This window comes from Danio aesculapii, chromosome 7 (assembly GCF_903798145.1).
Source record: "Danio aesculapii chromosome 7, fDanAes4.1, whole genome shotgun sequence".
In the NCBI taxonomy this organism is placed as follows: Eukaryota; Metazoa; Chordata; class Actinopteri; order Cypriniformes; family Danionidae; genus Danio; species Danio aesculapii.
The window spans coordinates 3974641-4000339 of NC_079441.1; the positions used below are offsets into that span (position 1 = coordinate 3974641).

Sequence of the window (25699 nt, forward strand, 5' to 3'; positions counted from 1 at the left end):
CATTTACTGACATGAACAATGACCTCATTTATTACAGTATTTATTCATGTTAATGAAAACACAGTTGTTCATTGTTCATGTTAGCTCAGTGCATTAACTAATGTTAACAAGCATGCATTTGGATTTTAATAATGCATTAGTAAATGTTGAACTATGAATAATAAATGCTGTACAAGTATCATTTATACTTAAAGGGCACCTAGGTTACCCCTTTTTTCAGATTTAATATAAGTGTTATGGATCTCCAGAATGTGTCTGTAAAGTTTCAGCTCAAAACACCCAGCAGATTTTTTTTTATTATACCTTTTATTAAATTCCTATTTATACATTTTTGTACCTGGTGGCGGTTTTGGTGTACTGCGCCTTTAAGGCTAGTCCTCCCCGGCCACCGCTTCTATTCATCTTGGTAACAAGATGTCTAAGTAGTATGTAACTGCAGTGTACAGTTGAAGTCAGAATTATTAGCCCCCATCCCCCCCCCGAATTATTAGCCCCCCGTTTATTTTTTCCCCCCATTTTCTGTTTAATGAAGAGAAGATTTTTTCAACACATTTCTAAACTTAATAGATTTAATAACTCATCTATAATAACTGATTTATTTTATCTTTGTCATGATGACAGTAAATAATATTAGACTAGATATTCTTCAAGACACTTCTATACAGCTTAAAGTGACATTTAAAGGCTTAACTAGGTTAACTAGGCAGGTTAGAGTAATTAGGCAAGTTATTGTATAATGATGGTTTGGTCTGTAGACTATCAAAAAAATTGCCAAAAGGGGCTAATAATATTGACCTTAAAATGGTGTTTAAAAAAATTAAAAATTGCTTTTATTCTAGCTGAAATAAGACTTTCTCCAGAAGAAAAAATATTATCAGACATACTGTGAACATTTCCTTGCTCTGTTAAATATCATTTGGGAAATATTTAAAAAAAGAGAAGAAAATTCAAAGGGGGGCTAATAATTCTGACTTCAACTGTATGTACACCCTGGTAGTATTTACGTGTGTAAAACTGCTGTGACTACACACATGTAACAACACATTGAACAGTATGTGTAAGTTCAAATGTGTAACAGGACATTGGGAACAACCCTAAAATGTACACATCTGTATCAAGAATTACATAAGTGCATTGTGTAACAGCAATATATACTTACAGGTGTTCAGACACCTGTTTGCATACCATGTACTTCTGAACACTGTATTAGAATAAGAATGGCAGAACTAACACTGCATTAAAAGGTTTCAACTAGTGATACCAGTGTAATTACATGGTAAATCCTCAAGAACTGTCCGCTCAATATAAAGTGTAAAATGGTCACAGATTACTGTGTAATATATTAAACCTAAGCATTTGAGCAGCTGTTTAACAACAGCAAACATCTGGCAAAAAAAAGTATAAGTGTATATTAGGGATGTAATGGTATTGTAAATACCGTCGTAGCGCAATAGCAATTTTTTTTTTTCGATATTACCGTGGTCGCATGACTCGATAAAACTATAGGTCTTCTGAGAAAAAATTGCTCAGGCGAATGAAGCGAATGGAAGGTAGCGGAAACTACAATTCCCATTAGCCCAAGTATGGCCATCATCCTTTGCGGTCTGTTGTCGCTACAGATCCAGTAATGCGGAAATGGAGGGTGCTGCTAGTAGCTAGGAAAAAAAATAGCTGGAAATGATCGAACTTAAAGCTGGTTTTTAAATCGAATGTGTGGAAGCATTTCGGTTTCTCTCTAAAAAGAAATGAGAAAGGAGAAAAGACTGACAAAAAAATAAATAAAAACGGTATGCAAGCACTGCCAGACTGTGGTGAAATACAAGTCAGGGAATAACGTTACGACTAATAGTCAAGGGGACAGCAGAACACAGCACACTGCTCAGATTTATGCAGACATTGACTTGTACCGCAAAGAGACCTCTATCTCTTTAATGGCTTATCCTCTCGAGTGGTGGAAAGACAATGCGCAATGTTACACACTGCTGTCAACCTTGGCCAAGTCATATCTCTCTGTCCCAGAAACCTCAGTTACAAATGAGAGGGTTTTTTTCTGTTGCACAGGGACTTTGTAAATGCCCAGAGATCCCAGCTTTAACCAGATTATGTTCATATGCTAATTTGCCTTAAAAAACCCTGTCTCTGTCTGAATAAGTGAGTGTGTGAGTGAATGGTCCAGCTGCAATAAGTATGCTGCTATTTTTATTTTTTTCTGAGTTTTCAACAATACTAAATTAAAACTTTTTTTTTTTTTTGCATGGTTTAATAACTTTTGTCAACCCAGGCTCATTATGAAAACGTAGTCCCGTGGACGTTTCTGGAGACCGCGAAATACATAGCCGGAGGTACGTACGGCTGCATTTCATTTGAACGCCGTTCCTTTCGGCGCTTGCCGGCCAGCCGCTCGCCTCCGTGTGAAGGGCTTTCCCACTGCAACCAGTTTGTCCAGTTAGCTCTTTGTGTACGTTGGCAGACTCGAGGTGCAAAGAGGGGCTGACCACGACGATGACAACCGGGTTCGAGTCCGGGGAAGAGCGGTTCCAGAAATCAGGTAAGAAAACAAAAACAAAGTTCGTCACAGGGTGAGAATGTGGTCAAAATCCGAAAACGTGGTAAAAATTTGACAAGGGCTTTTCTTTTTCTGGACGGCTTTTGTGAATCGTTGTTGGTTGGGTTTAGGGAAGGAGGAGGGTGAGTCAGCCGATTGGCCGGTCGCACGGTCAATCGTTCTGTCATCCAGGCAGACAGGCGGAAGCTCGTTCGACAGCGGCCTCTAGCGGGTTTACTCGAGAACGGCGCGAGCATTAACGGTGCTCGCGAGAGACGTTCGAGATGTGAAAAAGCATGCACAGTGGCCTCTCATGGATTCGCGAAAACAAAAACTGCAAAAATACATACCTCCCGGGACGTATTTCGCGGTCTCCAGAAACGCCCACAGGACTCCGTTCTCAGAATGAGCCTGGGTTGACTTCTGTTATTAAAATTGAAGTTTCTGTTTCAAAGCTTACAGATAGATGGCTAGTTTGTATGCCATTGATATGTTCGGTGCTCAAGTAAACAAACACTTCGGCACTTTTTTTCGAGTCTTTTCATTAGTTTTATTTTACCTGTAAATGATTTAATAAATACCGTACCGTGCCATTTATACCGAGGTATTATCGTACCGTGAAATTCAGATACCATTACATCCCTAGTGTATATAGAAATATATGTTAATATGTTGTTTTAAGATAAATTGTAGAATCACATCAGTAATTCACATTAAAGGGGTAGTTTACCAAAGATTGTGTTACCAATGTCCTGTTACGCATTTGAACTTGCACATGCTAGTGAGTCAGTGGGTTGTTACATGTGTGTAGTCACACCAGTGTTACACAAGTAAATACTATGTACCTACACTGTAGTTTCATACTGACACTTCTACCGTGTAAGTTCACAGGTATAAGCGACACTTAATATAAAGTGGGACCCAGTATGGAAACCTCCTCTACTTCAAAGGGGAAATTCACCCAAAAATAAATCTCTGCCATCATTTACTCACTCTTCACTGGGTCACAAGTCTATTTGAGTTTCCTTCCTCTGTTGAACACAGAAGACAATATGTTGAAGATTGCTGGCACTCATTCACTTCTGTAGTATTTGTTTTTTCTACAGTGGAAGTCATCAAGTATCTTCTAGTGTGTTCAACTGAAGAAAGAATCTGGTAACGGTTTAAAACCACATGAGAGAGAGAGTAAATTGTGAGGTATGGGTCAACCACCCTTTATTCTCCAGCCAAAATACCCCTTTTGTGGTTTGTACTAACCTAATAATTGTAAACCCAAACATTACAGACACCTTCTGACAATTGTACATTTTCAAATAATCATAATTTAGCATTTAAACAATTTATGTACACAGTAAACAGCACCCTACCTGGTATAATCTCATGGACTTCCTTGCAGATATTGTAGCTGAGAAACATCAGCGTCACAGTAACAGTATTGCAATCAGATCTACACAGTATGTGAGAAGTCTTTATCATTAAATCATTTGAGTAGTGTGAGTTTTTTTTTGTAAACGTCATCGCTTCCTCTTAAGAAGAGCAACTTGAGAAACCAATTGCTTCAGACAGGAAAGAACAAGGCACTAACATGCATTAAAGGACAATGCTGAGACTAGTTGGTTTATTGTTTTGGTTCTCTTGCTACCAATCTCTATTTTTGCTAGGACCCTTGTTTACTATCACTCGAGGTGTTTAGATGAGGAATCCATGTCCTGTGTTCATGATAATGATATAGTGTGTGGAGTTCATTGGTTTCCACATGAAGCATGTTGTTTTCATAACTTCAGTGACCGTTTCTAGTTCTTACAGACTGTTGCAATCAGGGTGGGACTTTGATAGCAAGCAAATTGTTCATTGTTCACTATACAGCCTTTAAACTGACTGAAAATTAATGTAGAATTAGAAAAGTTGTCTTAATCAATGCATGTAAACTATCTTGATGTCAAAACAACATCAAGTTCACATCTAAAATTGATGTAAAAACATAACAAACGTAAAAAAAACAATTGGTTACATCGATTTTTCAATCAGGTTTTGACTTCACACCTAATATCACACGTAATATTAACCAAACTGTGTAGTCCACATGATGTCATTGTACACTATACAGCCAATAAATGGACATCTTGTGCATGCTCTGTGATATTGCATCATATCTGTAAGTGCTTTAGAACATTCATTTCCTCTCACATGCTAAAGTGACAGACGAAAGTGGCAGACTAGTAAGTGTGCATGTAAAGGGAACCAACAACTCGAGATCAAGAGTCACTTTTAATTGACCACCATAAATGATGATGAATGAATAGTAAACAAACCTGAGGCGTAAAAGGACTGATTTATTGAACATATATTGAACATTCTGAATGATGATCATCATGAGGATTATTAGGTTTATTAACTGAACATATTATAATAACCCAGTAGGCACCTTGATGACAAAACAACATCAAAACTGTTAATCAGTTTAATGTCAAATCCTTGACGTCTATTAGACATCCACACATTGATGCTCTTTTGACCAATAAAATGACACTAAAAGTATTGTAATATTAGAAATATTGTATTCGTTTGAAAGCTTCAACTCCTAATGACATATTTACACTGGTTTTTGTATCAATATAATGCATGTAAACTACCTTGGGGTCAAAACGACATCAAATTGACATCTAAAATTTACGTCAAATATTGATTGCGTTGATTTTTTTTAACACTGACGTCAAAAAAAGGTAAAAAAATTAGTTACATCAACTTTTCAATCAGGGTGGAACTTTCACACCTAAAATCAATCAAACTGTGTAGTTAACATAGTGGACACTATATGGCCTATAAACTGACAATTAGCGCATGATCAAGAGTCACTTTTAATAGGCCACCATAAATGATGATGAATGAATAGTAAACAAAAACCTGAGGTGAAAAGACTTTTATTAAACATATATTGAACACATTCTGAATGATGATCATCATTAGGATTATTAAGTTTATTAACTGAACATTATAATAACCCAGTAGGCACCTTGATGACAAAACAACATCAAAACTGTTAATCAATTTAATGTCAAATCCTTGACGTCTATTAGACATCCACACATTGATGCTCTTTTGACCACCAATACAATGACACCAAAAGTATTGTAATATTAGAAATATTGTATTCGTTTGAAAGCTTTAATTCCTAATGACATATTTACACTGGTTTTTGTATCAATATAATGCATGTAAACTACCTTGAGGTCAAAACAACATCAAATTGACATCTAAAATTTACATCAAATATTGATTGCGTTGATATTTTTTAACACTGACGCCAAAAAAAAATAAAAAATTAGTTAAATCAACTTTTCAATCAGGGTGGGACTTTCACACTTAAAATCAATCAAACTGTGTAGTCCACATAGTGGATACTATATGGCCTATAAACTGACAACCATCGCATGATCAAGAGTCACTTTTAATAGGCCACCATGAATGATGATGAATGAATAGTAAACAGAAACCTGAGGTGAAAAGACTTTTATTGAACATATATTGAACACATTCTGAATGATGATCATCATTAGGATTATTAGGTTTATTAACTGAACATATTATAATAACCCAGTAGGCACCTTGATGACAAAACAACATCAAAACTGTTAATCAATTTAATGTGAAATCCTTGACGTCTATTAGACATCCACACATTGATGCTCTTTTGACCACCAATAAAATGACACCAAAAGTATTGTAATATAAGAAATATTGTATTTGTTTGAAAGCTTCAACTCCTAATGACATATTTACACTGGTTTTTGTACCAATATAATGCATGTAAACTACCTTGGGGTCAAAACGACATCAAACTGACATCTAAAATTTACGTCAAATATTGATTGCGTTGATTTTTTTTAACACTGACGCCAAAAAATAAAAAAATTAGTTACATCAACTTTTCAATCAGGGTGGGACTTTCACACTCAAAATCAACCAAACTGTGTAGTCCACATAGTGGATACTATATGGCCTATAAACTGATAACCATCGCATGATCAAGAGTCACTTTTAATAGGCCACCATAAATGATGATTAACGAATAGTAAACAAAAACCTAAGGCGTAAAAGACTTTTATTGAACACATTCTGAATGATGATCATCATTAGGATTATTAGCTTTATAAACTGTGTATTATAATAATCAATCTTATATTGATTAGGCTGATTTGTTTTTTTTTCAAAACACATTTCTGAATGATGATCATTATTAGGATTATTAGGAAGCTCTCAAATCTTGATGACAAAACAACATCAAAAATTTTAATCAATTTAATGTCAAAACCTTGACGTCTATTAGACATCCACACATTGATGCTCTTTTGACCACCAATAAAAGGACACCAAATGTTTTATAATATAAGAAATATTGTATTCGTTCGAAAGGTTTAATTCCTAATGACATATTTACGCTGGTTTTTGTATCAATATAATGCATGTAAATTATCTTGATGTCAAAACAACATCAAATTAGCATCAAAAACACATCAAATGTTGATCACGTTGATTTTTTTAAACACTGACGCTAAAAAAAATGTCAGAAATTAGTTACATCAATTTTTCAATCAGGGTGGGACTTTCACACCTAAAATCAATCAAACTGTGTAGTCCACATAGTGGATACTACTGTATATGACCTATAAACTGACAACTTGTGCATGCTCTGTGATATTTTGCATCACGTCTGTAAATGCTTTAGTACAGTAATTTCCTCTCACATCCTAAAAAGTGACAGATCAAAGTGGCTGACTAGTAAGTGTGCATGTAAAGGGAACCAACAACTCGAGATCAAGAGTCACTTTTAATAGGCCACTATAAATGATGATGAATGAATAGTAAACAAAGACCTGTGGCGTAAAAGACTTTTATTGAACATAACTCATTTTTGAAACCCATTTCTGAGTGATGATCATCATTAGGTTTATTAGGCAGCACTCAATTTTACAAACTGAGTATTATAATAACCCAGTAGGCACCTTGATGACAAAAAACATCAAAACTGTTAATCAATTTAATGTCAAAACCTTGACGTCTATTAGACATCCACACATTGATGCTCTTTTGACCAAAAGTCAAAGTATTGTAATATTAGAAATATTGTATTCGTTCGAAAGGTTTAATTCCTAATGACATCTTTACACTGGTTTTTGTATCAATATAATGCATGTAAATTATCTTGAGGTCAAAACGACATCAAATTGACATCTAAAATTGATCGCATTCATTCTTTTTACACTGACACCAAAAAAACATGTCAAATTACATCAATTTTTCAATCAGGGGGGGACTTTCACACTTAATATCAACCAAACTGAACTATTCACACAGTTCACTGTACAGCCTATTAACTGACAGACTTGCGCAAGCTCTATCTGATATATTGCATCATGTCTGTAATCGCTTTAGGATAGTAATTTCCTCTTACATCCTAGAAACGTTACAGATGAATCACTTTTTGTAGGCCACCATGAATGAATAACAAACACCTGGTAGTTTTAATAAGTGATATTTATTTGCTGCGACTATTTCGTGCTGCACCGCGCAACACTGCAGCATTGTGTGTGGTCACGTTCATTCTCAGTGGCCACATCTGTATATCTATTAGATGTCTCTTATTTGATGTTAAATAGATGTTTAGAATGTTTCTATGTTATAAGTGGACAAAGTATGTAAACAGAGAATTCTTTTCTTTCTGAATCTGTCTTCAATAAAACTTAAAAGTAAGTTTACTTCAATAAAAAAAAGAATGTTTCTATGTTGTTGTTAATATTCGAGAATGGTCAATAATAGAGCTTTTAAAGACATTTATCAGATCTTTGTGCACTGTAGATGTTTTCCATAAAAAAGGCTTTTTAAAATCTGAGCTGTAGGCTAAAGGCTAACACCAACATGAAGACCAGATACTGAGACATTAACAAGCAATAAACATTTGATCCTTAATTAAACACATAATTACATCACACACACACGTAGATGCAAACGGTGACCAAACATCACATTTAATTTGAAGGATGTAATATTATATACATTGAAAATAGTAAAAACATTTGTTCAGCAGTTCAGACAGCATAAAAACACATAAATACATTTACAATATTATTTGTTGTCATGACAACAAATAATCAATTAACAAATAAAACGCAGTTTACAGTCATTAGGGTTCATTAGGGTTCAAATAAACCAATTTATGGTTTGCTTTTGTTGTGTTGAATAACATAAGAAAAATGTTAGAAATCTGTAACCATTGAATTCTGTAGTATTTGTTTTTTCTTCTATGGATATTTTCTACTATGGATGTCAGTGGTTACAGGGTTAAAATAATGTTCAAATGATCTTTTGTGTTCAACAAAAAAGGACTCAAGGGTCAGTAAATGATGGCAGAATTTTCATTTTTGGGTGAACTGTCCCTTTTAGTGCTACATTCAATTCAATTCAATTCAATTCAATTCACCTTTATTTGTATAGCGCTTATACAATGTAGATTGTGTCAAAGCAGCTTCACATAAAAGGTCACAGTAAATAGGAACAGTGTAGTTGTACATAGTACCTCAATGTTATATAGCACCTTAACTTATTTAAAGAACCTCCCCTACTGAAAAAAACAGCTTAAACCAGCCTAGGCTGGTTGGCTGGTTTTAGCTGGTTGACCAGCCTGGTTTTAGAGGGGGTTTGGCCACTTTCAGGCTGGTTTCCAGCCATTTCCAGCCTGGTCTTAGCTGGTCAGGCTGGAAAATGACCAGCTAAAACCAGCTTGACCACCTTGCCAGGCTGGAAGCCAAAAACCAGCTATGTCCAGCTTAAACTAGGCTGGTCAAGCTGGTTTTAGCTGGATTTAGCTGGTCATTTTCCAGCCTGACCAGCTAAGACCAGGCTGGAAATGGCTGAAAACCAGCCTGGAAATGGCCAAAAGCCCTCTAAAACCAGGCTGGTCAACCAGCTAAAACCAGCCAACCAGCCTTGGCTGGTTTAAGCTGGACTTTTCAGCAGGGTCCATAACCATTACAGAAGGGTTATCAATCTCAGCTCCAGGAGGACTGCTGCTCTGTGAGGTTTAGCTTTAACCAGTGTTGGGCAAGCTACAGTACTTGAAAAAATGTAGTGAGCTAAGCTATTAGCTACTTTACCAATAATGTAGCTTGAGGACATTAAAAGCTACCCTCTGGGAAATGTAGCAAGCTAAGCTAAAAGCTACATGGCAAAAGTAGCTTAGCTACATCGAAACTATTTTTGCAATTTTTATTTTTAAATCGAAGCAACTTAAATCCAAGTCGATCATATCTTGGTGCTCAATAAAACTGTCAATGAAACATATGAGGCATAATAGTTCAGTTCAGTTATTTACTGTAAATAATGTGCTGTACTAAACAGAAACACATTATAGTATATAACAGTAAAAACAAAAATTCCACATTTAAAGCACAGCATCAGAATTAACGTTATTGCATCGTAACATGTACTTCTCGAGGTGTGGTCACGAAAAATTCTGCTTCAGAAATAACTCCTCTTCCTCAGTCATCTTTCCATCAAGCAAATTTCTCGTGTTAGTCTAATTCAGGCATGGGCAAACTCGATCCTGGAGGGCCGGTGTCCCTGCAGAGTTTTGCTCCAACACTAATCAAACACACCTGAACACCCTAATTACTGTCTTCAAGATCACTAGAAAGCTACAAGCAGGTGTGTTTGATTAGGGTTGGTGCAAAACTATGCAGGGACACCGGCCTTCAAGGATCGAGTTTGCCCTGCCCTGGTCTAATTGGTTCACCGACCAGAGCGAGAGGTGGCAGTAATGCACCAAAATGTGTGTTGTCGACCACCGTAAAACATGAAGAAGAAATCGTCATTTTCGCGATCATATGGATTTACTTTCATCAGCTAGACACCGGCCTCACAGCTCTGTGAATGTCGGTGCCGTCACTTATTGATCTGCGATCGGTAAATGTAGCTTGTTTGGACGCAACTGCGCTACTTGACTAATAAAATAGCTTCACTACTGAAAAACTATTTGATTTAGAAAGTAGCGACGCTACCGCCACGCTACTGAGAAATGTAGTTAAGCTAGTAGCGTCACTACTTGTAGCAACGCTGCTGCCCAACACTGGCTTTAACCCTAGTTAAACACACCTTATCAAACTAATTGAGTCTATCAAACTTGTTCGAAACCTATAAAAGTCGCGGCCACACTTCACTTTTAGCCTCATTGACTTCCATTCAAATTTCAAACTCTGACCTACGATTCCATGTCACATGAAGATCAAAACATGACCCCTCTATGCAAAGAAAATGGAGCAATCGCTTCATTTTATCTGTCACATCACACCAATTTTGTCCCGTCAGTTTTTAAAGTGCCGTCTGACAGAATTTTGCATGCTCAAACTCTAGTGTGAAGGTGTCAAAGCCAGTTCCTGGAGGCCCGCAGCTCTAATTAGAGATGAAACTAAACTGTGCAGAGCTGCGGCCCTCCAGGAACTGGCTTTGACACCTGTGCTCTAGTGTCACTGCGGCTTAAGTGTGCTGAAACTGAACTCTACATGGCTGAGCTTGACACCCCTGCATTACAGGTCCTTTTTAGGCTCTATATAGCACTTACATAGGATTACAAGCCAAAGAACCACTGAATAACTTTTTTAGAGTGTATATTTCTACACTAGTAAAATGAATGTCAAAGTAATATTAAAACCCTGTATAACCAGTAGTACAACACAGACAATGTTGTGGGAAAGGCATTACTATTAATTTAGAAGCAACTGTCCTCGTTTACCAGCACAAACAACAACTTCCAGCTTAAATCTCAGAATGTGGCCAAACTGATCTGACTGGGCCAGCTTTGAGTCTTTGGTTATAACAATTGACATCACCTAGTGTCCGGATGAAAGGAACACTGGTCTCTTTCTGTCAGATATGCTGTGTCAGTTTTGTGGCGCCCTCTCCTGGACAAAGAGACGAAGCAGGGATAAACAGAGCTCCAAGTATTCCAGGTTGATCTCTTCACTGGATTGTGAACTAGTAATTGTTTTAACCTGTTTCTTATTTAGCCTCTGTCCCCTGTTTCTTATTTAGCCTCTGTCCTCTGTCTTAGACACTGGTCCATCTGTTCTCTTGTGATTTTCTGGTAGGTAATTGGTACAAAGTTTTTATTTTGAAGAGCCAGATGTACCAATTTACTCACCACGCAACACTAAAGCACACATACAATCCATTGCTCGCACCACAGACTTTCCCTTCTGGGACCACAACTAGACCCTCACTTACCATTTTTCTGAGGTGCGACTGTTATAACAGAGTTTGGATTAATGGTATTGATAGAATCTGATTCTTTGTCTTTAAGACTTTCTCCCTCGTCCGTCTCTTTGTCTCGCTCTCGGCTGTTCTGGTTGCTCCTCCGGATCTTGCGTGTGGATTCCAGTGCAGTTCCCTCAAACAGGCGCGCCATGAAGGCCAGACCCTCCCGGCGGATGTAGGACTTCCCGGCGAATGTGTAGAGGACAGGGTTTATGCAACTGCTGACGAAGGCCACGGTGGAGGTGAGTGCTCGCAGATTCGCCCTGATTTCCTGCAGTCTGTTGGAGGAATAGCAGTTGGTTTTTTATTGCTTCTTTGACTATAACAAGATAGAAATTTTTTTAAAGAGCCTCTATTATGGGTGTTTGAGAATGACCTTCTATGTAGTGTGTAACAGCTCTAAATGAAGTGAAATATCCAGCTAAGGCTTAAATCTGAAAGTGCACAGTGTTTAAAACTATTGATTCATTTATAAAAGAGTCGGCTCATAGTGCTTCAAATGAATCATCTTGATAATGAGTCTTTAGCCGTTACAAAACTTAAGCCCCGCCCAATTGTTGCATGCGCAAAACCGGGAAAATTTAAACATTTAGCCCCGCCCACAAACTCTGTAGCTGATCCCGGTTGAATCAAGTCATGAAGACGTTGTGCTTACCTGGATATTATTGGAAGTGTGAGGGAAAGTTAGTGTTATTTTCTCTACCCAAAGACAAAACTGTGAAGGTTTATTTTTGCAAAAATACCTCAGCATTATCGACCCAGCCTTGTGCTGTGTTCCCTGGAATTTACATGCTTACAATGGGGGATTCGTCGGCTGTTTGTTAAAGGAAGAATCAGAAAAGACTATTGATGTGTGGGACTTTGTCGGAGCTTGACAGGGACTTTACAGTACACAGTTCATGGATCAGTTTCTTCCTCCATTTCCCAAGTGTTAATAAGTGATTAAAATGGCTGCCTCCTTGTTTTTGGTATGTATTTAATTGTGTTGTGTTACTTATAAATGCTTGTACTGTATCAGGTGAACTCTTTATATTCTCATATCACGTCTAATGCCACGTTGAAACGCGACGTGTGCCGCTTTGTTTACAGATTTAAATTCGTTTGTGAGCTCACGTTCCACTGCCGTTTGTTGTTGCTATGGCCACCATCAGCTGTTCCTACACATGTGCAGTGGTTAAGGTTCAAAATAGTGCAGCTTTTGCCACTGTGGGATACTGAATGTGTGTCATGGTTAAGAATAGAGCAATATGCTGGTGTTTAACTGCACTGCTTTAATGCACTCTTGCATTGAAAATTACGAGAGTTAAATAACAAAGCGGGATGGTGGCGGGAGATGAGTCTGAAATATGGGAGACTTCCGGGAGAAAACAGGAGTGTTGGCAGGTATGCTCACACATACACTATGCACTCTGAGTCCTTTGATAAGCCGTGGTGGGGATTTCACTCTGTCTCGCGCTGAAAGCTGTCAACCAATCGCAACAGGCTGTCATCAGTCCAATCGGTGCAGATTAGCTTCGTGATAAGGAGGGGTTTGGGAATAAATTAATTGCTAAACGAATCATATGGGAGTCGTTGGGATAATAGGGACAAATAAATGCACATTATAAGACAATGAAAGTATATTTTGACCTTGGACGCATATCAGACTGTTGTTGGAGACTCTTAAAACCAAAATATGGCCCTTAATGTATAATAGGGGCTTTTTAAAAACTGCCTGTAAACAAAGTAAACAGTCTGAAAACTCTTAAATGGATTCAGGGTCAACTATGTGCAAAACATATCTAAAGCCCGGCTCACACTGTGCAATGTCTCATAATCCTAAATGATTGTAGCTTGTCAGACTGCAAACATAATCTCAGCTGTCATAATGTCAGACTGAACACCAAAACATGTAAACACAAGAAAACTCATCCAGAGTTTGACGTCAAAACATCTGTGATGCGTTCAATAACCCACATTCTGAAATGATCCTTCACAACATAAACAATGTGTAGTGGTGTTTCTGCTCACAGTGTACCTCAATAATAAAATCAGAAAACAATTGTTTCTCCAAAGTGATTTGAAGTTGGTTGCATCACATACCTGTCAACACTCCCATTTTTCCCGGGAGTCTCTCGTATTTCAGACCCACCCCCGGCCCCTCCTCGTATTTTTGGTTCATTATGCACACCAACGCGCAACCATCTTCATACATGCTCCCCAGTTCGCGCCCACCTTCACCCCTGCTCTACAATTCACGCGTACCATCCCCCCCTCCCCACCGCTCTTCACTTCGCGCGCACCACCGGATAAAATCTCCCAGATTTTAAGATCCGAATGTTGGCAGGTATGTTGCATCATCAGATGCTGCACTCCTATTGGTTCTTAGATGGATGTTCATAGCAGTTGAATAACACTGCAGGAATGTGTATGAAGTTCTCTAATTACTACCACAACCTCATCTGAGGTTTGATCGCAAGCTGTCGGTAAACATGTCAAGCCATCAATCAAAGACCAGAGATTTTAACCTAGGACTACTTTAATCTTTTAGGATTTGCCAAATTTGTCTAAAACCAAATTGTAGCTACAATTGCATAGTGTGAGCAGGGCTTAAGGCCCCCATCAATTCAGGGATGCATTTAGCTGTATAGACCATTTCAATGTGGTCGTGTCATTGGCCCATGAACATTTCCTGCTTGTTATCAAACTATTTCATAACTGTAAGAAGAGGCAATTCAAACATAACTTAATGTTAAAACAGCTATCATAACATTGTCAATATGTGGCTCTTTTTGGATTCTTGGAAGCTATAGAAATTAAAAATGTAAAACAGGTAGTACGTTGGAACCATTGTTTTTGTTTACATACCTCAAAATGGTCTATATGCAAAGAATTTCTACTGTAAAGACATTTTGTCCAGATAGATCCAATGTTTTGGTAGAGAAAAACTGCTGTTTTTTAAATCAGGTACCAGAATGGATAAATCTTAAATGGATGATCTGGCTTTTTCATGTAAACAGTCAATTTGAATCTAGTTTGTAAAATGATGATGTCATTAGCCCATGTCTTGACCCTAGTAAGTCATGCTACGTCCCATCATACCTGCCAACACTCCTGTTTTTCTCGGGAGTCTCCCACATTTCACACTCATTTCCCGCCATTCCTCTACTTTATTTCTCCCTGGAAACTTACGCAATTTGTATGGCCCAATCTAGTTGTTTTTCTCCATGTTTGTCAAGGTGCCAGATCTTGTATGAAGCTCATCACCTTAAATAATTCATCAAATATTCCAATCTCAGAGTATTTTTATCTCAATCTGGCAACATGCATTACAAGTCAGTAGTGGTGTTGATTTCTGTGCAGGTGGTAAATGCAGGATTTGAACGACCGAGGTGGCAATGTTAGTAGTTATAGTAGAAGTAGTAGTAGTAATAGTCATCTTTTTTTTATAAATATTTATGAGCATGCTCTAAGTATTCTTCTTCTTTTTTGCATGTATTTTTGTGGCAGAATTACAGTACCACATACTGATTTGACATGTATACTAACTATAATTTGTAGTCTGTTTCAGTGGTTTAACAGGTAATTTCAAGACAAGAGAGAAAAAAAGATTACGTGGGGAAGGCCCAGATAATCATGGTATCTTCCGTCCATTCCATATACGCTTTCAAACAAAAAAAGGAAAACTATGAAAATGGACATTTTTTTGGTTTTTATTTTGCTCACAAAAGATGAAAAAAAATGAGATTTTGGCTCGATTTTTGTTTTTTGGTTTAGGGTAGGAAAACAGATTAACAACTTTAAAATTCATTCTACACGTTTACTAATTTGCTGAAACGCCAACCAAATCTGAGCTTGTGACGTCGCCCACAAAATAATAGTCCTCTGTGGACCAGCACCCAGGCTTTAATTATTATTATTATTTAATTAAATATATAAACTAAGTTTACATATTCTGTCATTTGATCAGTTATCAGGCTTACATTCATTGCATATGCATAAAATAAATAAAAACGTAAATTAGTACTATTATTAGACATTTGTCATTAAAATAAGGTCATAACGTATTGCTGCTCTGCACCAGATGCTGAGCAAAGATCCTGGTTTGCATGATTGCTTCCAAGCAAAGCCTTTATTATATAATAATAATAATAATAATAATAATAAAAATAATAATAATAATAATAATAATAATAATAATAATAATAAAAATAATAAAAAATAAAAAGAGGAACACATTGGGCCTTGGGGCTATATATATATATATATATATATATATATATATATATATATATATATATATATATATATATATATATATATATATATATATATATATATATATATATACATACATGCATACATACATACAGTTGAAACCAGAAGTTTACATACACTGTATAAAAAGGCACATAACCATTTAAAAAAAAATCTCTTTTAGGTAAGTTAGGATTATCACATTTGTTTCTGTTATGCTTCATAGCAGAATAATGAGAGAGAGATTTTTGAGAAATTGTTATAACTTTTCTTGAAAGTCAACATTACATACAATAAGATTATTATGCCTCTGAAAAAGCTCAGATGATGGTGTCAAGGTTTTGGAAGTTTCTGATTGGCTAATTTGATTAAACATTTGAGTTAATTGGAGGCACAACTGTAGAATAGTATTTAAGGAAAACCTCAAACACACTGCTTTCTTGTGTGACAACATGGCAGAATTAACAAAAAAAGCCAGATTACAATTTGCTAAATTACATTGGGAAAAGGACTCATTTTTGGAGAGATGTCCTGTGGTCTGATGGAACTAAGATTGAACTGTTTGGCCATAATGACCAGTGTTACATTTGGAGGACAAAGGGGAAAGCTTACAAGCCTAGGAACACCATCCCAACTGTGAAGTATGGGGGTGGCAGCATCATGTTGTGGGGCTGTTTTGCTGCATGACGGACTGGTCCACTTTACAGCGTAGATGGCATCATGAGGAAAGAACATTATGTAGAAATACTGAAGCAACATCTCAATATATTAGCCAGGAAATTAAAATTTGGCCACAAATGAGTCTTCCAAACAGACCATGACCCTAAGCATACTGCCAAATTAGTTAAACTGTGCTTTAAGGACAACAGAGTGAATGTTTTGGAGTGGCCATCACAAAGCCCTGATCTCAATCCTATAGAAAATGTAGCTTTAGCGAGCCAGCCAACTAATCTGACTCAGTTACACTAATTCTTTCAGGAGGAATGGGCCACAATTCCTTCAAACTGTTGTGAGAAGCTTGTGGAAGGAGACCCAAAACATTTGACCAAATGTATACAGTTTTAAAGCAAAGCTAAAAATACCAAGGAAATGTATTTAAACTTTTGACTGTTTAGAAATTAATAAACAGTTCTCAAAAAAAAAGCTCTCATTATTCTGGCATTTAACAAATGTGACAATTATTTTAACGGTGGTGTTATAAGTTCAGATTTGGTTGGCCAATCAGAGGAAAAAGTGCATTTCAGCACCGCCTACACATGTATAATGAATTTTAAAGTTGTTTATCTGTTCATAAAACTAAAGTTGAGCCAAAATCTCATTGGGTTTTTTTCTTCTTCTTTTTTTTTTTTTTTTGGTGAGCAAAAGAAAAAACATAAAACAGCCATTTTCTTAGTTAGGGAATTAGGGAATGGACAGAAGATACCCTGATTCCAGACAGACTCAAAACAATATTGAATATTATACTGTTGTGATGTCATTTAGAAAAAAGAGGCTAGAATGAGGTCGACTTTGTGGTTTATAGAAATTGCATAACAGGAAATTGTGTCTCTTGGACTTCTTTGCCTTCTAGGCAAAGTTTTTCTTCTGATCATTAGTAATGTGAGTAGTAATGTACTATTAGTCAAAGGTGATTTTTCAACCTCAATGCGTCAATAAAGCCAGGTCTAGTTAATCTGCAGCATGCACTTTCAGATGGAGCGGAATTAACTACTCATAGTTCACTGACAAGCTATGCAAAACCTCATATGAGAGATATTGTTTTCTCTGTTCTGGCTGCCCTTGTCAGACTTATCTAGAATATTTTCCTTTTTTGTGAGGGGTTCATAACATGTAATAGTTGAGTAAACTTAGATAGGGGTCAATGTATGAGAGTGCCTCAAATAACCATCCCATTTGGGGGTGGCATAGTGGCTCAGTGGTTAGCACTGTCACCTCACAGCAAGAAGATTGCTTATTTGAGTACCGGCTGGGTCAATTGGCATTTCTGTGTGGAGTTTTCTCCTCATGTTCTTGTGGGTTTTCTCCTGGTGCTCAGATTTCCCCCACAGTCCAAAGACATACGGTATAGGTGAATTGGGTAAACAAAATTGTATTGTATGAGTGTAAATGCAAGAGTGTATGGGTGTTTCCCAGTTCAATGTTCCACTGCTGTGTCCTTAAGTTGCTCACCTTTGTTTCGCTGCAGAACCTTCTGGAAGTAAAGCAGCAGTCACCTGTGTGAGAAACACACTATTAGGGCACTTTCATTTGAAGATGTACACACACTTGTACAGCTATCTTTACGGTGACTTCCCATAGGCGTAATGAATTTTATTCTGTACAGACTGTATACTATCTCCCCCTACCCAACCCTACCCCTAAATCCAACCCTTACATTTTTTAAATTCTTCATCCTGTGTGATTTATGAGCTCCCCTAATGTTCTGGTGTTGCTAAACTTGTGGGGACTTTTTGTCACACACATACACACCTGCACCAAGTTTATGATGTGGTATGGTAGCCAGAAGAGCCCGAAGGTGACGACAATCACCAGGATGAGCTTTTCACTGCGGATGCGTCTGCGAAATCGTGTCTTGCGGATTCTGCGCAGGATACAAGTGTAACTTCCAATGATCACGCCGTACGGCAACAAGAAGCCCAGCACCGTTTCCATAGAATACTGCATCACCTCCTATAGATGAACAACACGCATCAAAATAACGAGCCATGATGAGAAACAAGCAGTGCAGATTATATTCAAACTTAAATTCATTTATTGCTCAAAATAGTGGCAAAATAGTGATATTTTAGTATAATGACAAATAACTGTTCTCTATGTGAATATACTGTAAAATGTAATTCCTTTAGTTGAAAGTTGAGGGTGGCATAGTGGCTCAGTGGTTAGCACTGTCACCTCAAAGCAAGGAGGTCGCTGGTTCGAGTCTTGGCTGGGTCAGTTGGCATTTCTGTGTGGAGTTTCCATGTTCTCCCCAACTTGGCGTGGGTTTCCTCCGGGTGCTTCGGTTTCCCTCACAGTCTAAACACATGCGCTATGAACTAAATTGGCCGTAGTGTGTGAATGAATGTGTATGGGTGTTTCCCAGTACTGGGTTGCTGCTGGAAGGGCATCCACTGCATAAAACATATGCCAGAATAGTTGGTGTCAGTCTTCAGTGTCACATGATTCATTCATTCATTAATTTTCATCTGATTTTCCGGGGCCGGGTCACGGGGGCAGCAGTCTAATGCTGCGTTCACACCAGACGCGGAAACAGCGTCAAGCGCGAGCGATTTACATGTTAAGTCAGTGCAAAGACTCGAATAGACATCCTGCGACGTGAATGACATGAATTGCGCGAATGGTTTGATTCAGATTGAAAATCCAGTTCCTCCAGCTCCTCTGAGGGGATCCCGAGGCGTTCCCAGGCCAGCCGAGAGACATAGTCCCTCTTGCGTGTCCTAGGTCTTCCCCGAGGCCTCCTCCTGGTTGGACATGCCTAGAACACCTCCCTAGGTAGGCGTCCAGGAGGCATGCGAATCAGATGCCCGAGCTGCCCCAGCTGAATTCTCTCGATGTGGAGAAGCAGCGGCTCTACTACGAGTTGCTCTCGGGTGACAGAACTCCTCACCCTATCTATGAGGGTGCGCCTTGCCATCCTGTGAAGGAGACTCTTTTCGGCCGCTTGTATCCGAGATATTGTCTTGAAAAGCTTATGACCATAGGTGAGAGTAGGAATGTAGAATGACCATTACTTTTAGGAAATGTGGATTGTAAAAAGAATATCTGGATTTATTCCCCATGGGTGCATATTTTGACCAAAAGACACTGCTATTCAATTGATTCAAATACACACTGTACTTTTGTTCATTCAACAAAGAATCTTGAATACCATTGTTTTATTCAAGAGTCATAATAGTCAAATATATTCTTGATCATTTTCCCAGTGATGGGTTGCAGCTGGAAGAGCATCGGTTCTTGCGGTTCATACTGCTGTGGTGATCACTGATGAGCAAAGGGACCAATCAGCCAATTGGGATCATTTCAGAAAAATCATGTGACATTGTAGACTGGAGTAACGAATGTAAAGAAAATTCAGCTTTCAACAACAAGAATTAATTTTGTTTCGCAAAATTATTCACACGGAAATCATTTATTTAATTATAAGTAAACATTTCACTATTTTATTATATATTTTTAAAGGGGACCTACGATGCAAAAATCACGTTTATAAGGAGTTTGAACACAGCAGTGTGTGAATATTAATATATAATATTAATTGTATTTTTTATTTTATTTTATCACTTGATCAAAACAGTCTGCAGAAACACTTTGTGTTTGACATTCTCCCTTTTTACGTGTCATCAGAGTGTGTCATTAGTGACCATAGCCCCTTTCACACAGTGATAACGGTAAATATCCAGAAAATTACCGGAATGACTTTACTGGTAAATTAAAAAAAGGGCGGTTCACACAGGCAAGAATGTTCCGGAAATTTTCCGGAGAGACCATTCACACATCAATTCAAAACACTGGTAAATTCTGACATCATTAACCAGAATTGACCTCTAACCGGCTGTGCTTGTATACAGTAGGTGAGAGTTCAAAGTGACTATTACCGCCATGTCATATACCGCCGCCGTTTGAAATAGGAGCCGCTTTGTTTTTAGTGTATGACCGCAGTTTGTGAATGAGCCGCCAGGGGGCGCAAAGGGACGGGATGCGAACGGACATAAATAGCCCACACAGCAGCCTTAAATATGCTACTGTGCTTGTAAATGAGATTAAACAATAAGTCAAAGCCTTATAATTCCTTTATTAATCATTTTAAGTTAAAGACAACTGAAATGAAAGCACAAACATTCAGTACAAATATTCTAAGTATGCCTAAATAAAAAAATAAAGCAGTCTTTTAGCCTAAATGTAAAGAGATGTTCATGTGGTACATGTGGTGAAACACTAAGAAACGGTCAGGCGCATGGTCTAAAGCAGTGGCGCAATTCCCGGGGGGGACAGGGGGGACATGTCCCACTCACTTTTTTTTTAGATATAACGTTAGCACAGGCCCGGATTGGATAATGGGGAGGACCGGGAGAATTCCCGGTGGGCCGGTCCGTGTTTTGGCCGCGAGGGCTGGGTCCCTAGCTGCTCGCACTCTCAGCCGTAAACATAGAAGGGGTCGGGTTTTTGTTGATGGTACATAATATGTGTGTGTGCTGGCGCTCACCGACTGCTTCACATGCACACACGTCAAGCAACTGAAGCAGAGCTTGAAATTAAACAAACAGAAGTTTATCATAAGCATTTTATTGATAATTCTTTCCATAGTTGGCATTAAGAAGGAACACAGAAACGTTATCTGACTAACATCTAGCAGCTAAATGTGTCCGGAAAAATATTCAAAGACTTTTATTTTCGTAAACAGTGCGGATGTGAGTGCATCTGAATGTTCTGATTGGCTGGAGTAGACGTCTCACGTCAGCGCGTTCCTATTGAGAATGTGCTTTTTCCAGCAATCTTTCTTCTGCGTTCACACAGAGCAGCATTCCGGCGAATTATCGGTAATGTTACAACTTCTCCTTACGGAAAATTGCCGGAATTAATTTACTGGTACTTTCAAAAAGGGCCTGTTCACGGAAAATTGCCAGTAATTTTCTGGAAAGGTCTGTATGTGTGAAAGGGGCTTATCTCTCCCTCATTAGCATAATCAGCCCTGAGTGAGAAGCAGTCGTCTATCCATTAGTTCAGTTAGTTCAGTTTTGAATCTGCCGCTATGCTGACACACAGACATTTGTAGCTCCACCCTCTTTTAAAAAGAGCACAATCTCATTTGAATTTAAAGCGACAGTCACCAAATTATTTGTGTGGGAGTTTGAGCTAAAATTTCACACACACACTCCAGTGACTTCAGATACTTAGCTTGTAAAGAGGCATAATAGGTCACACTTAATGACTGTGAGCACAAGGGATGTCATTCAAAAAGCATTAATCAATCTTAAAGATATTCAACAATAGGAATAACATCGTGTTATTAATTAATAAATGAACATGTTATGTTGTTTTTTATAGCACAGAAAATTATTGGCAGCAGAAGTACTCGAGTCTGGAACAAAATACCAGGAGAAGTATCTTTCTGGGTTCGGTTATGGAAACAATGTCTGCCTGAAGGCTTGGCAAACACATTACAAACAAGAAAGAATGTAGCGCTCTGCCAAATGTTTTTGGCACAAAGCATTATCTGTGGTGGGATCTTCATGAGCGTGGCAGTATCGTGATATGGGGAAGCTCTTTACAGACAGGAAGATTCAAACCACCAAATCTATTGGAAATTGATATAAAATCCAGAACACCTCAGAGATGACCTCAATAACTCTGCACTGCCCTTCATCAGTTCCCGACCAAACTATCAAAGACAAACACACAAATCTGTCAACTAAACAGCTTTACTGAAGGGAAGAACTACAATCCCATGAAGCATTGCAGGTGAAAAATCAAGGGAAAACTGTGGAACGATTCATTTAAAATGGTTGGTTGTATACAAATACCTAATTAATTTTCCTTGTGTCATCTGCAGTGCTTCATGAGAGTGGGCGGAGCTCTATTTTGTTGTCCTTTGCTCACTGCTACTCTCCTACAAGTGAAATTTTCAATAGAGCATCATGGGTAATGTAGTTTTCTGCACAAATTCAGCTATTAAATAACCATTGATCCCATATCCATTCAGTCCCTTTATTAATCTGGGGTCGCCACAGTGGAATGAACCGCCAACTTATCCAGCACATGTTTAATGCAGTGGATGCCCTTCCAGCTGCAACCCATCACTGGGAAACATACACTCATTCACACACATACACTACGGTCAATTTTAGCATACCCAATTCACCTATATTACATGTCTTTGGACTTGTGGGGGAAACCGGAGCACCCGGAGGGAACCCACGCCAACACGGGGAGAACATGCAAACTCCACACAGAAACGCCAACTGACCAAGCCGGGGCTCAAACCAGCGACGTTCTTGCTGTATGCTACACACTGCACCACTGCGTCATCCTGCTGTTAAATATGATTGTTTTAAAAAATTGAGTTACTGGAAAAAATAATGAGTAAATAAAATTATAATTAACTATACAACTTTGGGGCCCACAACAGGTTGCAGTCTTACTATCAGATCACACAAGCATATAACCAGCTTAGGTTTAGTCGACTGCTGTTAGTTTGGTTCCTTTACATGCAGCTTTTTGGTCCAGACATGAGCTGTCACGAAGCGACAGCATAGTTGGTTTTGTCGGCATAAGTAGTTTGGAATCAGCTTGGTGTGTCTCAGCCCTTAAACACTAGCCTAAAGTGCTGTCTTTTGTAAATATAGTTGCCGTAATTTCCTAATTAATTTATTAATTTTTAAAAGTAACTAGAAAACATTGCGTTATTTTAATACAGTATTTTTTACATGTTATAATGAACCTATTACAGTAAAACAAAAACAATCTCATTTATAACAGAATGGAGTTAGACTAGTTTTTGCCTTGGTTTGCCCACCGATGTCTTCTGCATAGTTCTCTATCCGTCGAGTGACATTATTTACATTTGTAAATAATCTGATTAATTTACATTTAATTGAAACATGCTTTTAGAAACAAAAAACAATAAAGTTACGTCAAATTATAAATGACGATCTCTTTAAAAGGCATTCGCCCCAACCCTCTGTTCTAAGCTATTCTTCTTTGGCTCTCGGCGGTCACACTTTTTTCCTCTCCCTCCCATAATACCTCTTCTGGCTGGCTCGTCTTGTCTAGTCTTTTTCTATTTCTGAGGCTCTACTTGCCCTACTCTCCAAACAAATAAGGAATTATGGATTTGATCAACTGGTCTCTAAACGCAATGGACACCATCTTCTCGACAAGAAGTTTGGGTTCAGGGGAACCCAACTGTCCTGCTGGGACTTTTGCAGCTGAATACGTTATAAACGTGTGGGAGAAGTGGTGCTCAATGTGCCTGGCTGCTCTGTCCTTGGAGGATATTGAAGATATCTATCTATTCGGCACTTTGATAACAAGGTTTCTGCTGATGGACTTAGGTGGGGCCCTGGGGTATCGACGATTGATAAAAGCAGTCAGTCCAACTTCAGCCGGAGAGCAAGATAAGGAGACGCTTGGGGGTCCAATTTCACTGCATGTAAAAGTGTATGTGACAAATAAAGGCTTTTCATTATCATTTTTTTCATCATCATCATCAGTCTAGAATGCTATCTGCGGCTAAATCTAGCCTGGAGTGCAATCTGCTGTTAAAAAAATAGCCTAGAGCAGATCCTGCTGTTAAAAACTAGTCTAGAGCATCATCTGCTATTAAACACTAAGCTCAAAGTCCATTCAAGAGAGAATAGCTATTGTTTGAATTACTCAAAAACAATTCTCCACAGCTCTTGTGTTTATATCATATGTGTAATTGTCAGTGCTTTTTTATATGTGTATGTTTAAGATATTTTGAAACATTCAAAGACTCACATATTGTGTTTCTTGATGGATGCAGTCACACACGAATTTCTCAGGCTTTTTATTGTCGCTGGTGATGTTCCTGAAGGCTAAAACGGGTGCAGAAAGTCCCAGAGCGAGAACCCAGAGTCCCACCAGCACCCGCGTCAGCATCTTTCGCTCTGTCTTCGCCCCTACTCGCTTCGGCCACACGATCGCAACCAGCCGGTGCAGACTCATCAGCATGATCATGAATATGGAGGCATACATGTTGGCGCAGCAGAGGTAGTACAGGACTTTGCACAGCGCCAGGCTTAAAACCCAACTTCGCTGAACGAGATACACCATGAAGAAGGGCGTGAGCAGCATGAGGAAACCATCAGCGAAGGCCAGGTTCAGGATCAGCAGGGTGGTGATGGAGCGACGCCGCGCTCGGGCCAAGATGCTCCACATGATAAAGACGTTCCCTGGGACGCCCAGGAGGAAGACGAGGCTGAGAATGGCAGCACCAGTTATCGCTCCGCCTTTGTTGCCCATGATGCTGCCTCTGCCACTGGCATTGTTGGAGAGGTTTGTGGGATGCAGTGTTGAGGCGTAGAAAGATGGACTCTGAAGGGCCATTGGGAGGGAGGATGGAGCGATCTCGAGGAGAGCAGAGGGGGACAGAAGGTTCAAAGCCATCTTGGCAACCTGAGGAGGGAATAGTGAACATATTGTCAGTTCTGGAATTTGGGTAAATCTGCCCATAAGGGTACGTGTCCAGGGAAGAGTTTTTGCACTGATAAAAAGCGAGAGATGTTCTAAAAACGATCAGCAGTGAGTGTTTCTCCAATTGCTCTAAAATGCTTTAAAACGCAGTAGGCATTTAAAAAACTGGCATTTCTACAGTACAACGACGCTTTGGTGGACAGGCGCCCTGAATGTAATTTCACAAGTTTACACATACAGATATTTGAATGAATAGAATATGCATATTTGGCTTGTTGTCTTAAGAGCTCTAATCTTGGAAAGACACCCTTTGGAGGTTGTATACACATCAAACACGATTTTCCTTCTGAGAATGCAGGATGCACTGCATTGCCTTTTTTGCTGACAAATGATTGTGGTGGGGAGGACATGGTCGGACTGCCTGCAACGGTGAAGACCAGATTGCGAGACCGGCAGCTG

General features: G+C 38.6%; 2 protein-coding genes across 2 annotated transcripts in view; both read right to left on the reverse strand.

Annotated features, from left to right (window-relative positions):
- Positions 1-4008, reverse strand: part of ltb4r (leukotriene B4 receptor) — a 28981-nt gene extending 24973 nt beyond the window's left edge. Inside the window, exon 1 of the mRNA XM_056460905.1 lies at positions 3913-4008. The gene's annotated coding sequence lies outside the window, so the exon portion shown is untranslated. The remainder of the gene's footprint in view (positions 1-3912) is intronic.
- A 5510-nt stretch (positions 4009-9518) lies between these two features.
- Positions 9519-25699, reverse strand: part of ltb4r2a (leukotriene B4 receptor 2a) — a 54460-nt gene continuing 38279 nt past the window's right edge. The window contains exons 2-5 of the mRNA XM_056460904.1: positions 24566-25222; positions 18557-18757; positions 18257-18300; positions 9519-12129 (exon numbers count right to left, since the gene is read on the reverse strand). Of these exons, the coding sequence (XP_056316879.1) occupies positions 11814-12129; positions 18257-18300; positions 18557-18757; positions 24566-25213 (1209 nt within the window). The 5' untranslated portion in view covers positions 25214-25222 and the 3' untranslated portion in view covers positions 9519-11813. The remainder of the gene's footprint in view (positions 12130-18256; positions 18301-18556; positions 18758-24565; positions 25223-25699) is intronic.